The sequence below is a fragment of the Mercenaria mercenaria genome, chromosome 5, assembly GCF_021730395.1.
Source record: "Mercenaria mercenaria strain notata chromosome 5, MADL_Memer_1, whole genome shotgun sequence".
Lineage (NCBI taxonomy): Eukaryota > Metazoa > Mollusca > Bivalvia > Venerida > Veneridae > Mercenaria > Mercenaria mercenaria.
The window spans coordinates 76421816-76437140 of NC_069365.1; the positions used below are offsets into that span (position 1 = coordinate 76421816).

The following is a 15325-nucleotide window of genomic DNA, read 5'->3' on the forward strand; positions in this document are numbered from 1 at the left end:
AAAAAAATGATGAGTTATTGTCATCACTTGAGCGGTTGTCGGCGTCGGCGTCGGCGTCTGCGTCGGCGTTGCCTGGTTAAGTTTTATGTTTAGGTCAGCTTTTCTCCTAAACTATCAAAGCTATTGCTTTGAAACTTGGAATACTTGTTCACCATCATAAGCTGACCCTGTATAGCAAGAAACATAACTCCATCTTGCTTTTTGCAAGATTTATGGCCCCTTTTGTACTTAGAAAATATCAGATTTCTTGGTTAAGTTTTATGTTTAGGTCAACTTTTCTCCCAAACTGTCAAAGCTATTGCTTTGAAACTTGGAATACTTATTCACCATCATAAGCTGACCCTGTACAGCAAGAAACATAACTCCATCTTGCTTTTTGCAAGATTTATTGCCCCTTTTGGACTTAGAAAATCAGTTTTCTTGGTTAAGTTTTATGTTTAGGTCAGCTTTTATCCTAAACTATCAAAGCTATTGCTTTAAAACTTGCAACACTTGTTCACCATCATAAGTTGACCCAGTACAGCAAGAAACATAACTCCATCCTGCTTTTTGCAAGATTTATGGCCCCTTTTGGACTTAGAAAATATCAGATTTCTTGGTTAAGTTTTATGTTTAGGTCAACTTTTTCTCTTAAACTATCAAAGCTATTGCTTTGAAACTTGCAACACTTGTTCACCATCATAAGCTGACCCTGTGCAGCAAGCAGCGTAACTCCATCCTGATTTTTGCAATAATTATTGCCCCTTTTGGACTTAGAAAATCATTTTCTTGGTTGAGTATTATGTTTAAGTCAACTTTTCTCATAAACTATCAAAGCTATTGCTTTAAAACTTGCAACAGTTTTTCACCATCATAAGTGGACACTGTACATCAAGAAACATAACTCTATCCTGCTTTTTGCAAGAATGATGGCCCTTTTTAGACTTAGAAAATCATGGGTAGGACAATATTTCTATTACACAAAAAAAATCAGATGAGCGTCAGCACCCGCAAGGCGGTGCTCTTGTTTAACTTTTTTGCAATGATCAAAAAGAGAAAATGTTTTAAATGTTGTTTAAAAGTTCTTCTAATTCAGAAAAAAACAATTTAGCACAGTTCAAAACAGTGGAAAGCTAGGAGACGTCTTTTTTGTAAATAAAGCACTATTTCTGAGTTACTGTTATGTCAATCACATAAAGGTAAGCACATTACATGGTCTTTAAAGTCCATATTTTGATTTGAAAATTCCTAAATTTAGCCCTAAAATTTCCTTAAAATTGTACCAAATTCCTAATTTTAGCCCTATTTTTTTGTACAAATTGCCCTAAAATTAGCCCTAATTTTTTGTCGGGGTATGCTAGACAGCCTGAGTTATGTAAAGGTGGGCAGTTAACCTAACCAGTGTTCCTGGATTCTGTACCAATACAAACCTGTTCTCCGCAAATAACTTTTCCACTTTAATAAGAGGTGGAGGATGAATGATTTCAGATACAGTGTCTTTTATCAAACCGCCAGGGAGAACATACTCCCCGCCTGGGGATCGAACTCACGACCCCGCAATCTGTAGTTTGGTGCTCTCCCTATTGAGCTAATCGGTCTATATCACCAATATGAAATGGGGGCTATTCTGGAGTCAGACATGTCTGTCTGTAGGTCCGTCCGTCCATTATGTCTGCTCTATATCTGAACTGCTGGGAAGATTTTTTTTAAACAATCTCGGTCACTATATTCTAAGGTAAAGGTCATATTTGGAGGTCAAAGGTCAAATAGCTTAACTTTGAGTGCCTCCATTCATTTTTATGCCCTCGAAGGGAGGCATATTATTTTCAACTGTCCGTCCGTTAGTTCGTTCGTCACAACGTTAACTTTTTGCATGAAGGCACTTTACTCGCGAACCACTGCACCCAGGACCTTCAAACTTCACATGCTAATAGTACTTATTGAGTACACGACCCCTACTGACTTTGGCAAGGCAAAGGTCAGGGTCACCAGGTCAAAGGTCAAGGCGCTGCGGGGGCATTTGTCACCATTAGTGACAGCTCTTGTTTTAACTGCTGGGAAGATTTTCATAAAACTGGCATCAATTGTTAATCTCATCAAGACAACATGCAGAGAGAACAACCTGGGTCATGAGGTAGAAGGTCAAAATCACACATGGAGGTCAAAGGTCAAATAGCTTAATTTTTGTATGCACTTTACATCTTCTGAATTGCTGGAAAGAATTTCATAAAACTAGCAACAATTATTTGCCTCATCAAGATTATGTGCAGAGTGCACAACTCAGGTCACTAGGTCGAAGGTCACATTTTGAGGACAAAGGTCAAACAGCTTAATTTTGTGTTTGTTCCAAGTCCAAGGTCAAAGTCACACAAAGTGGTCAAATATCAAATGGCTTTAATTTACACCCACTCCATATCCTATAATAAAATCTGTATAAAGATCCTTTGGAAGCATAGAATGCAACCAAGCAGAATAATAGCAGACCGGCTTAAGCGGAATTCTATTACACATCAAAACCACTAATAATAATTTCATAAATTACATCATCTAAGCTCATCAAGATGACATGCAGTACACAACACAGGTCATGAGGTGAAAGTCACACTTAAGGGATGACAAAATCAAATGTCCGACTTCACCAGATTGTCCCAGAGCCCATAGTATTACAACAAGTAGAATTTCACAATATTTTACCATATAACTCTTATATGGACAAGTAGGAAAAAACTTTTGGCAAAACAAACAGGTATGTCAAAATCAGATTTTGCCACCCCTGCAGAGGTCAGAGATCAGAGATCAAATAACTGAAATTCCTGTCCACTCCATTATCTTCTAAACTACAAGAATGAATTTCATTTAATTAGTATCTATTGTTAACCTCATCAAGACCACTTGCAAAGTGCACAGTCTAGGTCACTAGCTCCAAGGTCAAGGTCACACTTGCAGGTCATTGTTGAGATCACAACATTTTACTTCTGCTGTATCAATGTAGTGTCTGAGGGTATTAATCACCTTTAGTGATAGCTCTGGTTATAAAAGAAAATGTGTCTACTTACATACCCTAAGTTTGATGCCTATGTGACCTGAACCACATAACTATATAGTTTTTATTTGGCCCAATAAAAAAATTCACCTACCTATCTTCTTTTCTACCACAAAATTTAAGAACTGGATCACTGCAATCAGTATTTCTACAAAAGCAATTTTTTATACTTTTAATCATAGTTATATATGAATAATTATACTGTTGTGCAGATTCTTCTACACAATCCTGTTTATTGGGTTTTTTTTTACATTTCAGCTTCTTACAACTCTTGTCACAAAGTGCTTACAACAAGCTAGCACCGATGGTATGACATCGATAAGTTTCCCGACCCTGGGGACGGGCTTTCTCATGTACCCTCCAAAAGTGTCAGCCAGTATCATGTTGAAAGCCATCAGTGACTTCTCCACAAACAACAGCAACTCCACGGTGAAAACTGTCACCATTGTCCTACTGGCATTATCCTCAAACATTCAGAAAAATCTTCAGGTAACTTTTATGATGATTTTTAAAGGGGCACACTATCAGATTTATGTTAATTATTTTTGAAACTCAGTATTATCATTTGATAGTAATTGTAAGTAAAATGTAAACAGACAGTAATTCAATGGGTTTTTTGAAGTATTAATTTCCTAAAAGAATTCATTTAGCTTGTAAAATATTTACCAATCCAAAGCATTACTGTAAAATCATTAAATTCCTTGGACATGAAATTTCGTAGAATTGTTCAGAATGGCAATTTCGTGGGTATATGGATTCGTGGATATCAACTTTTGAACATAAAATGAATGGGAATTTTACTTGTTCATTGGGGTTTAATTTCATGGATAAACTCAACGACAAAATCCACGAAAATTAGTCCCCCACGAATATTAATGATTTCACAGTATACAGTTTTAACAGCTGCGTGGTAACCGTTATACCAGTTTTGCCATTTTGATTGATTGTGGTACATATGAATTGTGTTCACCATTATATTTCAGAAATTGCCTGAAAAGTCTTGATTTACAGTAGTGTTTTGCTTTCCGTTTTAAAAATTCTGAATTCTGATATTTATCTAGGAACATGCCCCTTTAAGATATTTTAGTCTCAGTATATTGTAAGATTAGTTGACAGATGATCTTTGATATTTGAATATTGGAATATTCACTGCCATCCCTACTATAAAACAAAAACTTAATGTTCCTCTGCAGTATATTAAGTATCTAAATATTGGTCAAATGGATATCTGGATTTAGTATTTTCTTGCTGTGTTGTATAATTTTTATATTACTCCATTACTGTAGGGTATATGTATTACTTTCAGCCATTCAAGTCTGAGTGTGAATCCTGCATGCGTAAACCTCCACCTCCACCAGTAGCACCTAAACCAGTCCGTCCAAAATCTTTTGGATGCTCTTCATCTCGCCCGATACCAAGACCTAGGAGAAAAGTTGTCACACCTGAAACAAGTTCGGAATCCCCAGAACTTTCTTCGGAGATTTTTCCGGAACGTGGTACACCAGAATTTTGTATACACATGTATCAGAATGATATTTTTCCGCCTTCTAACTGGTCTGTGTTCACTCCGAATAGAAAAGTGAAGGATTGGAAAGTTGAACAAAAGGGAAAACCAGCCTATACTCTTAAAACTGTAGACCAGTCTACCTTCCAGAAAATAGAGAGACTGGTTCAGAGCACTTGGGAACCAGCCAAAATAGGTCATGGTCGTGATGCCAAAGGACTTGGTGACCTTAATTTCAAGTCGTTGAAGGTCACAAAGATTGAACGGATAGAGAATTTGACCCTGTACGAGCAATACTGCCAGAGGAGACAACAACTCTTCCACAAAGCTGGAGAAGGTAATATAGGCACACCTCTGGTACAGAAAAGTTGTGTTAGCTTTTAAGGTTACTTTTTGAAATATCCAATTTCAGTATTTTTTATGTATATTTTTATCTGTAGATACATTGTTGTAAAGATGACCTGTAAATAAGGGTTTGTCTCCCAGGCATGATCTTTGGTCATTTAATACAGGTTTGCCTTATTTCAAATTTAGACTGGTTTTGAGCCTAGATACTTGGATTTATTTATCTCTGAAATGTGCAATGCCATAGTATTACTATGATGTGTTTACAATAGTGTTATTCTAGGATTAAATTTCTGGGTTGACGTACCATCATAAAACCTAAGCTTTCATGTTTAAAAGAAAATAAAAACACTTCCGATTATAAACACAAGTTTATTTTTCCTTTAGGGTAAGTGTGGATTGAAAGACGGTCATAGTGGCTTAAGACTTCAAACATTAAATGGCGATTGAAGTTGAAAATCCTCACAAAGGGCGCGACCCGGGCATGCCTTAGATAATTCGAACCTCGTTGCGCCAAAAATATTGTACAAACACTATGCCATGCCATCCCCCGTACCCCTCGGTACGGTTAGCCAGGTAGAACCAGGCACCACCTTTGGTACCATATAAGAACCAGGTACTTCCATGTACCATATACAAACCAGATACCCCTTTGGTAACATACACGAACCAGGTACTTCCATGTACCATATGGTACTTCCATGTACCATATACGAACCCGGTACCCCTTTGGTACCATACATGAACCAGGTACTTCCATGTACCATATACAAACCAGGTACCCCTTTGGTACCATACAGTAACCAGGTACTTCCATGTACCCTATACGGACCAGGTACCATTGGCGCAACATAAACCTAATAACAACAAATGTAACCTATGTAAATGGTTGAGCAACTATAAGAACGCCTAGCCCTTTTCGCTCTCTGGCCAATTCTTATATGCTCGAAAAAATGAACCAGAAAAAATGAATTTTGAACCCACGAGTGTCACCAACCCCGTTGAATGGCGTCGGCTGGTCAGGGACCCATGAGTATGCAAAAAGATTTAGTAATTGACAGTTAACAACTCAGTATGGCATGCCCAAGTCGCACCCAGACGTAAGAATTTTCCGCCGGTATGACAAAAGAAAGATTAGAAGAGAGAAGATCAATAAAAGAGAAGAAAGTAAAAGAAAATATTTAGAGTTTAAAGTTGTAAGTTATGGCACCGGCTTAAGATAACAAGCTAAGCATTTTCAAAATGACAAACAGGAATATATGTATCTCCTTAACACAGGCACTTCACATCATTTATAAATGTCACCATGTATATCTGATTTACAAATGGTATAAGTAATCATAATCATAAATTAGGCAAAAATGTCTTAAAGAGTCAAGTTTTTCAAATAAGCACGTTTAAACATAAGTAAAAGTTAACACTTGTGAATGTTAATGGTCCATATAATTAGATTCTTTGAACTAGTACAGAATACACATCCAGCACAGTGTCACAGATACGTATTGGCTTTCCATCATATCCTGTGATCCTTCAGAATAAGACTGAATGATATAGTCGTCGGCTTCTGAACGTTACTATTATGTTGAACTTCATAAATAGCATTTTGTGCCTTTTCTGTCTGGTTATAACGTTTCTTGACTCATGTGCCTTAACATCTGATGCCATAAAAAAGTAAAGCATTCTGAAAAAGGAAAAAACTCGGCAGCAAAAAAGTAACAAGAATGTTGCAAAAATAGGCAAGTATAGCATATAACGTGTAACACCCTTTTAATATTTTTCCATTATAATTATTGATTGAAAATCTATAGTATCATAAAACAAACGAAATAGTATTTAAATTATGCTAAAAAAGGGGTGCGGTGGGTGGGTTGTTCTTAAAACGGCCTCGTGCTGAATGGCAAATCGGAAGCACGGCAAACACGTGACTTTTCTTTTTAAATTATCGTCTGCTACGAAATCTCGCGATACATACCATAGCAACGACTTAGTGTTATGGCAACCGGTGCAAACTTACGTACAAACAATTAAATTGGAATTTAGCCAGAATAAACAAGATTAATTGGAAGGATTAATCTATATTATTTTACAGCTTACCTATGTAGAAACAAAACTGTATGGAATTCTGTAACCTAGGCCAATAAAATGAAGCAGGCAAAATAACCAGTTTAAGATTGCCATGTATGTGTGCTGTAACTTTTTATGTGATTTTTTATCGCTGATTCTCATATTTTAATGTTAGTTATTAGTTTACATGGTTTACATCAATGTTTTATATGATTAAATGATTTAAATGATCAATCACTCATTAAATAGACATGGTGTGCCTTATGTTGTTATTAACACTTCTTAGCCTATATTTGCACTCTGGCCATGCCCTCATGCAGATACAGGTTTAGTCGTGCTGATAAACGCTTCTGGTCTATCACTGCCATTTCGTAAGTTTGTAATTTATTATGTTTATCATTCATCAGATCTGAAAATGCAAATTATCTTTCCGTGGAATGCGTCAGACTTGCCCCCATCTATGCTTTAAAAAAATCGTGTTTGCTGACCATCGTTCATTTTAAGGCTCAGCCATCTTGCATACCAGAGGTCAGCAGTGGTTGTCTTGGCTGTGCTGAACCTCTGATGAATGAAAATAGGGTTTCAAAGCAGTGGGGAAAATTTGGAGAATTGTTAGGGAATTCTGAAAATTGTCGAGGAAAATTTGAAATAAGGAAAATGTCAGCTAATTTTATTTGATCTAGCCATCGGTGATTAGTTTTCTAAATGGCTAGTTGAAAGTGTTGATTGAAGCCGACATTCTGAAATTTGTTTCGAAAGAATAATGCCTTGGTTTACATTTTAAACTTTGTTAAAGGTGTTTAATAAAAGAATTGGAAAATTATCATTCTTTGAATGTCTAAGAGGCATTACCGCATTACTTTTAAGTTGAAAAAAAAAAGTTACTGTAAAATACACCATAAAATTGTCATGGAAAATTGTTTTGTGTGAGGGAAAAGTGTGAACTTTGTGTCTGATAATTTGTAGGAAACTCTCGAAAATGATCATTAGCCCTTTAAGTCCCTGCTGGACACAATTGATTCTGCCTTTTGCCCATCCATTCAGTAAGTATCTTTTTGGTAAGCACCCCCTTTAACAGTTAATGGTACTGTCCAAATTGAAAGATGGACAAGTTCATTATAGAAATTTAGCAGGGTAGGGGTTAAAGTATGATTAGGCTAGGCAGAATTCATTCAAACAATGCCTGTGTTGTGTAGATTTTCCTGTTACGGACAGCCAAGAAACACATTTCTGGCTTACTTTAGTTCTGAAAGAAATATTTGAGCCGCGCCATGAGAAAACCAACATAGTGGCTTTGCGACCAGCATGGATCCAGACCAGCCTGTGCAGTCTGGTCAGGATCCATGCTGTTCGCTAACAGTTTCTCTAATTGCAGTAGGCTTTGAAAGCAAACAGCATGGATCCTGACCAGGCTGCATGGATGCGCAGGCTGGTCTGGATCCATGCTGGTCGCAAAGCCACTATGTTGGTTTTCTCATGGCGCGACTCAATTATTATTAACTTTGAATTGGATTTCACTTGAATCACTAGGTTCTCAGTTATGATTATTTGCGCATTCAACTCACAAGGTAATTTTTCCATGTAAGGAAGTCATCACGCTTGTTTGATGAAGGTTGGTGTTTGCAGTCTGTGCTTGAAAAAATGCCTTTAAAAGCACCTAGGGTCTGCTGCCGTCTTATTATTGACACTGTTTTCAAAAACTAAACATCATCATTGAGTGTAGTTTATCAACAAACTTCATTGTGAAGAAAACTTAAGGTTGAATCACTCCTGAGTCAGCTTCCTGGGAAAACCAATACATATGAGCCGCACCATGAGAAAACCAACATAGTGGGTTTGCGACCAGCATGGATCCAGACCAGCCTGCGCATCTGCGCAGTCTGGTCAGGCTCCACGCTGTTCGCTTTTAAAGCCTATTGGAATTGGAGAAACTGTTAGTGAACAGCATGGATCCTGACCAGACTGCGCGGATGCGCAGGCTGGTCTGGATCCATGCTGGTCGCAAAGCCACTATGTTGGTTTTCCCATGGCACGGCTCATATATCTTGTGAGAAAGTGATTTTGACTATCCAGCCAAGTTAGAACCAACAACCTCTTGAATGAGCTTTAATTGAGAAATAATATATACCCGAGTGATATAATGATATAACTGTTAAGTCCGACAAGCCATTTTTGTATCAAACTCATTTTCAGGGCAGTGATAAGAACTTTGTGTCAGTTCAAGGAAAAGCAAACAGCACTCTGATGTCACTGTGAATTTCAGCCTTATTTGTTTAACAGGTAAACAGATTAGATAATTTAGCTAAAAGCAAGATAATTGCTCAATAATAAATTTATTTTGTAGGTCCAATGTTCCAACAGTTATCCAGCATTCCTGGTGTGAAGCATGGCTGCTCGAAAGTGGAGACCTACCTGGATGCTAGCTTTAAGAAAAATCTGTACCCTGAAATTAATGAGGGCTATTACTTCCATGGCACAAAGACGGACCGAGTTCAAGGCCTGTTGAAGCAGGGCCTTGACCCTAGAATGGCACAGGGTGGGGTTGTGCTGGGGGCTGCTGTTTATATGGCAGAGAGCTCAACAAAAGCTGACCAGTACACAGGTAAGTTACTGCCATATTAAAAGTAAATACATTTGTACAAGTATACAGGGTAGTTTTTTCAGGTATGTAAATTGGGAAATAGATTTTAGTTTTGCATGCTTTGTTGGCAAATAAAACACGGTTTTGAGCTTAGATGCGTAGTAGTCTAATTACGAAGGCCTGAGTCATTAATTATGATGCATTTGAACGAAAAAACGTGTTTTATTTGCCAACAAAGTATGCAAAACTAAAATCTATTTCCATTCTAACACGTTTGATTTACACAAGGTGGGGAATAGCCAAAAGTAGGTCATTTTGCGAAATGTGTTGTAATCCACAAGACAATACATGGTAAAATCCTTCTTTGTTTATATAAAAAGAAGATCTTAGAAGTGTTGGAATACACGTTTATGTTACAGCATTGTGTTCAGTGCATTGTAAATGTCATCAGAAAGTAAGAAATATCAATTCTATATATTTCTTCAAAATATTTTGTTTTAAGCAAAGTGTTACATCATGTTGCTGATCATAACATTGTTTAGGTAAAATTTTATGTTAAAACCATTGAAGAGGTTTAAAGTAAAAGAGAAATCTTTCACTTCTATGTTACATATGACATATGAAAATATTGCACCCAGATGTTTAGCCTTTAGCCTGCTGGCAGCAAGTGATTCTGCCTTTGCGGGATCATGGTCTGCACAGTTTGCTATTCAGCCAGTAAATTTTCAGTGAATACCCCTTCAAATACAAAAATGGTTTTGCCCAGATTGAATGATGGACCCGTCCATTGTAGAAATTTAGCAAGCTAAAGGTTAGGTAAGACACTGAAACAAAGAAATTTTCACTTTTTCTTACAGACGATAGAGACAGTAGGCAGAAGACAGGACTTCAGATGTTCCTGGTTAAAGCAAGTCTAGGAAAGATTTGTTTGATGAAGGAAGTACAGAAACTTGTACGTCCACCATGTTGCGAAACGAACTGCCAGAAGGCCGACAAATGTGATCACGATAACAGATACGACAGTATTGTTGCTGAGGAGAAATATATTTTCCGAGAGTTTGTTGTTTACGATAGCCACCAAGTCTATCCAGAGTATGTTATAACATATAACAGAGTGTAAAAATGTCAGCTACATACCAAACAGACTTGGATATAAACTAAATCAGAATGTAAGATGTGCATAAGATATGCCATTTTGATGGCCATATCTCCATATTTATGTTTATAGAAATCAAAAAAAGTATTTTTTGCTAATTATCATAAATGAGTGAAAACAAGATTAAAAAGAATTTCAGTTTTTAGACCTGTAATTTGATAAATCTTTGATAATTATGTACATGTGATTTTAAAAAACTGTGTTAATTTGATATACTATAGATTGGGTAATTTTCGCATTGGCTTTATAAAGCAATTTTGGTAATGTAATTAATTACATTTGTAATGTAAAATTAATTACATTTGTAATGTTATTGTTATTGAATTAATTACAATTTGCAATGTAATTGTTATTGAATTAATTACATTTTCTGAAAATAAATTTAATTATGATTTTAGTTTAAAGAAAAAATTCAAAGTGTGACTGTAATTTTATGTATTATATTTTAAAGTATTTGACCCCAGGTCTGGCAGTTTCATGTTTTGCAGCCTCATTTGCAGTATTAAGAATTTGTGAAACAAGTGTATGTGATTTAGAACATGATGCAGATTTATATAACATATTTTGAATTTGTTAGTGGCAATATTCCGTATTAGCGAAAATAAACCAGTTGCGAATATTACTCGATTTCCCTTCGTGCACATTATATTGAAATTACATTATGAAAGTAGGACATCTCTAATTTTATTCTATAAATATAAAAATGAAATGGACATTTTGATACTAAAAGGTCCAAGTATTTTTTTGTTATTGTTATACTGTTGATTAATGTTATAAAGGCATATATATATATATATATATATAAGCTAATTGCATAACAAACCTGTTTAAATAAGGAACAAAAACTGTTATATATGTATACAGATATTTTTTGTTTATTGTAAGCAAGAAATTTGTTGATTTATTACCACAAAGACAATCTTAAGGAGGTAGGTTACCTTCATATTTGTATGTGCGCATGTCCAACCGGAAGCTAACGTGACGATTTACGACGACGTTTACGACAAACTAAATGTGTTTGTATATTCATTCTTCTGAAAACAAATCATGAACCTGTCTTCGTTCTGATGCTTTATGGTTTAATAATTCAGAAATAATGAATAAATTGCCGCAGAAACGCTTCAAAACAATGTTGCCTTAAAATGACGCCACCGACGTCATGACGTTACGTGTCAGTTACCGCGCAAAATTAATAGTTTTTGTCTTGAAAGTACGTAATTCTGTGCATTTTTTTTTATTTTTTACTATTTTCAAATAACCATTATTTGCTGAAATATTTTATGAGTCTTTTGCGCTGAATAAAAATCAATATTTTGCTTCTTTTATGTAGTTATATTGAAATGTTATGCGGAATGTAAGAAAATGGATGATGGTAACCAATGTTATTTGGTATATAGTTGGGTGAAAGGTTCTTGTTACGGCCATTTTCAAATAAAAATCTAGCAGTTTGATTTGTAATACCTATTTTTCAGGTTCCGTTGATAATTTGTTACTTATATACTAAAACTAAGATCTAAAATTGTTCAAATTTCGGTAGAAAAATGTGGTTTCTTGAATTGAATTGATGTTACCATGGAAACGAAGCCCGTGACCTATGTATCTAAATGTAAAATTCAAAAGCGTTGACACTGGTCTATTTAAGAAACACAGCTTCGGCTTTTTATTTTCATTTCAACAATATCCATGAGAATAATAGTAGCATACTGAACGATTTTTCCATGAAAAAGGCCAGACGAGGGGTACAGCTGTAAGTATTCTAAGCTGTGAAATTTGTTTGAATAAATGCAGATAACACGAAAATATAACTTACGTTAGAAATAATATGTTTTATAGCTACATTAACAAGAAAGATAATCTTATTCAATATTTTTTATAAGAAACTACGACAAAAAGCAAGATATAAGCTATCTTAAACATCTCTGTTGCCATGGTTACTTTAAACTTTAAGAAAAATAGGGTACCATGTAAAGTGCTTGGTATTTTGCTAATAATATTACGCAAATATTCCATGTTGGTCATTAACAGAATGGCACTGAGGCCGTCGAAAACCCCTATTTTTATACACAGTTGTTTAAAAATGAGAGAAAATGCGTTACCATGGAAACACGAACCCCGCGACATATACATTTTAAGCTTTTATTAGAAAGATAACGTGCATACTAGTAAAATTATCAATTATGCAGACTTCTACGGATATCAATGAAACTAAAATACACTGAAAAGTGTTAAATATCCATATTTTCCTTCTTCTTTCAATATGAAATACCTTTGGAGGGTCATGCACTTCAAACCTGGATAAAAACTGAACTTGAAGGGACAGAGACAAACGAAATTGAGATTATAGCAGTTAAAACTTCATATTACACGAAATACAAAAATGTGCTGTGGTTCAACTAATTTGAATTTACCCTTGTAACAAGGTAACCTACCTCCTTAAGTAAATTATTTGCAACTTCATTGTTGATGAATAATTATAAATAGAGTCAAACCCGTGCTAAGCAGCCAGCCGAGAGAGTCTCACTGCTTATGGTAGTCAGCTGCTAAAGACAAGTTGAAATTGGAACAAAATGTCAATTTGGGAAGTACATGACTGGCTGCTTAAGGCAGGTAGCTGCTGAATACAGGTGGTTACTGAATACAGGTGGCTGCTGAATACAGGTGGTTACTGAATACAGGTGGTTACTGAATACAGGTGGCTGCTGAATACAGGTGGTTACTGAATACAGGTGGCTGCTGAATACAGGTGGCTGCTGAATACAGGTGGTTACTGAATACAGGTGGTTGCTTAAACAGGTTTATCTGTAGATAGATGTAAAATATGAAATCAGTCGGTGTAGCATTTATCAATGCTCCATGGTTAAAATTCTGTTCAAAACAAGTAAAATTTCTCGAGTTATTTTTGTGTCTAAAATCCAAAATGCTTAGCATATGGATCATTCTTAACACTGTTGTATGACTATAATTTTTTGAAATGTGTAGGTTAGTGGTAAAGATATAATATGTCAGAAATTCTGTATCACTTCAGTGCAGTAGAAAATCATTAATTGTATTCAACACAAGATAGTATACAGTGACAGTTTTATATATATTGCTTCTAAATATCCATGCTTTTTGTACCTTTTTACTGCTGAAATGCTTACTAGTATGTATTATTTTTTTTTACCGTAAAATCTTTAATCTTCTGTTGATATGCTGACATTATCGTATTTTGTGCATTTATGTCACATTCATCCAGCAGAATTATATAGAGTCAAACTCACAGTTTCGTGTTCAGTCTTAGTGTTTGATCTGTTGTTTATAGTCAGTGGTGTAAATGAAATATGTTTTGTAATTTTTGTGCGCAGCACTTAAAAATCTTCATGTAAACAATTTGTGTCGGTCATTTTTTTGCTCAAGTATTTCAAGATGTATGTTCTGCTACATTGTTTATTGGTAACTGGGTATGGGACAGGTGCTGTTTTAACCCTTATTATGCTGGACCCGACTGATTCTGCCTTTGCGACCAGTGCAGGTCATGATCAGCCTGAACATGATCTGCACAGTGTTCGCTATTCAGTCGGTATATTTTTGGTATGCACCCCTTTTAACAGTTAATGTACATGTCCAAACTGAAAGAAGGACAAGTTCATTATAGAAATTTAGCAGGGTAAGGGTTAAAAATGCATATTAGACATGAGCTTATATACTGTATCCAGTTACTAACAAAGCCATGTTCTACCATGTAGCACATCAAAGCAATTCTGTGATACATTAAGTGTGCCTTTGACAATGAAAACATTACTGGAGCATGTATCAAATTAAAAAGGAAATTCTGAATTGTTTGGTGAAAATATGGTTTAAAACTAAACATTTACATATTTTTGTATCTGATTCATTCTCGGCGATATATGACCGTTTTGTGTCGATTCGCAGTAAAACCCAACTCACTCACTCACTCATTATGTATTTCTATGTTTCTTTTATTAGATCTTACAAATACATTTTTAGCTTGTCAAAACCCGACTATTATTTTGAAAACTAGCATTGTGTCCATAGGACACAGGTGCTTCCACATAAAGCACCATCCTGTAAATAGCAAAGTTTTTAATACAGACAATCTTCCAATGAAGGATGTTCAACTAAAAGTTTGAAGCAAATTGTATTCAGATAAGGTTGTGCATCTGAGTAACTTCCAATCCATTCCTTCATAAATTGTATGAGGAGAACACACTACTACATCCTATTTTTGTGAAATTAAGATGGGGTCTAATTCTAGCAAAATAGCCACAGGAAAAAGTCCAAATCTTCACATCAAGGTCCTTCATCTGTGAAACTTTCAAGCATATCCTTTCAGTAGCTTTTGAGGAGATGGACACACAAGCTTTTTCTCTATATTCTATATAGCAAATCTATCAAAGGGCCATAAGTTTTTTATAGAGTCCAATATCTTCTTCATTACTTAAGATATTTCAATTGAAACTTGCTGTACAGTATGCATTAATTTGACAAGATGTGTAACTCTTCCTGCATGATTTCCAGTTATTACCCATTTGTTTACTTAGAAATTTTGGTTAAATTTTTACAGAGTGTAATACTTTGTTTTAACCATTACAGATACTACTTTAAAACTTCACAATTGTATTTCAGGCAATAACACAAGGTGATCAAATCCCA

At 35.5% G+C, this 15325-nt stretch overlaps 1 protein-coding gene and 1 long non-coding RNA gene across 3 annotated transcripts in view; both read left to right on the forward strand.

The window, feature by feature from the left end:
- LOC123557665 (uncharacterized) overlaps positions 1-11506 on the forward strand; it is a 39023-nt gene extending 27517 nt beyond the window's left edge. Inside the window, exons 9-12 of one of the 2 annotated variants that reach the window (XM_053544024.1) lie at positions 3281-3511; positions 4329-4863; positions 9280-9537; positions 10374-11506. In XM_053544024.1, the coding sequence (XP_053399999.1) occupies positions 3281-3511; positions 4329-4863; positions 9280-9537; positions 10374-10636 (1287 nt within the window). In that variant the 3' untranslated portion in view covers positions 10637-11506. The remainder of the gene's footprint in view (positions 1-3280; positions 3512-4328; positions 4864-9279; positions 9538-10373) is intronic. The other variant, XM_053544025.1, reaches the window with a different exon arrangement.
- Positions 11507-11598: 92 nt separating this feature from the next.
- On the forward strand, positions 11599-14062 carry LOC128557155 (uncharacterized). Its single transcript, XR_008371070.1, has 2 exons — positions 11599-13279; positions 13314-14062. It is a non-coding gene; the product is annotated as an uncharacterized LOC128557155 (long non-coding RNA).
- The last annotated feature ends 1263 nt before the right edge of the window (positions 14063-15325 follow it).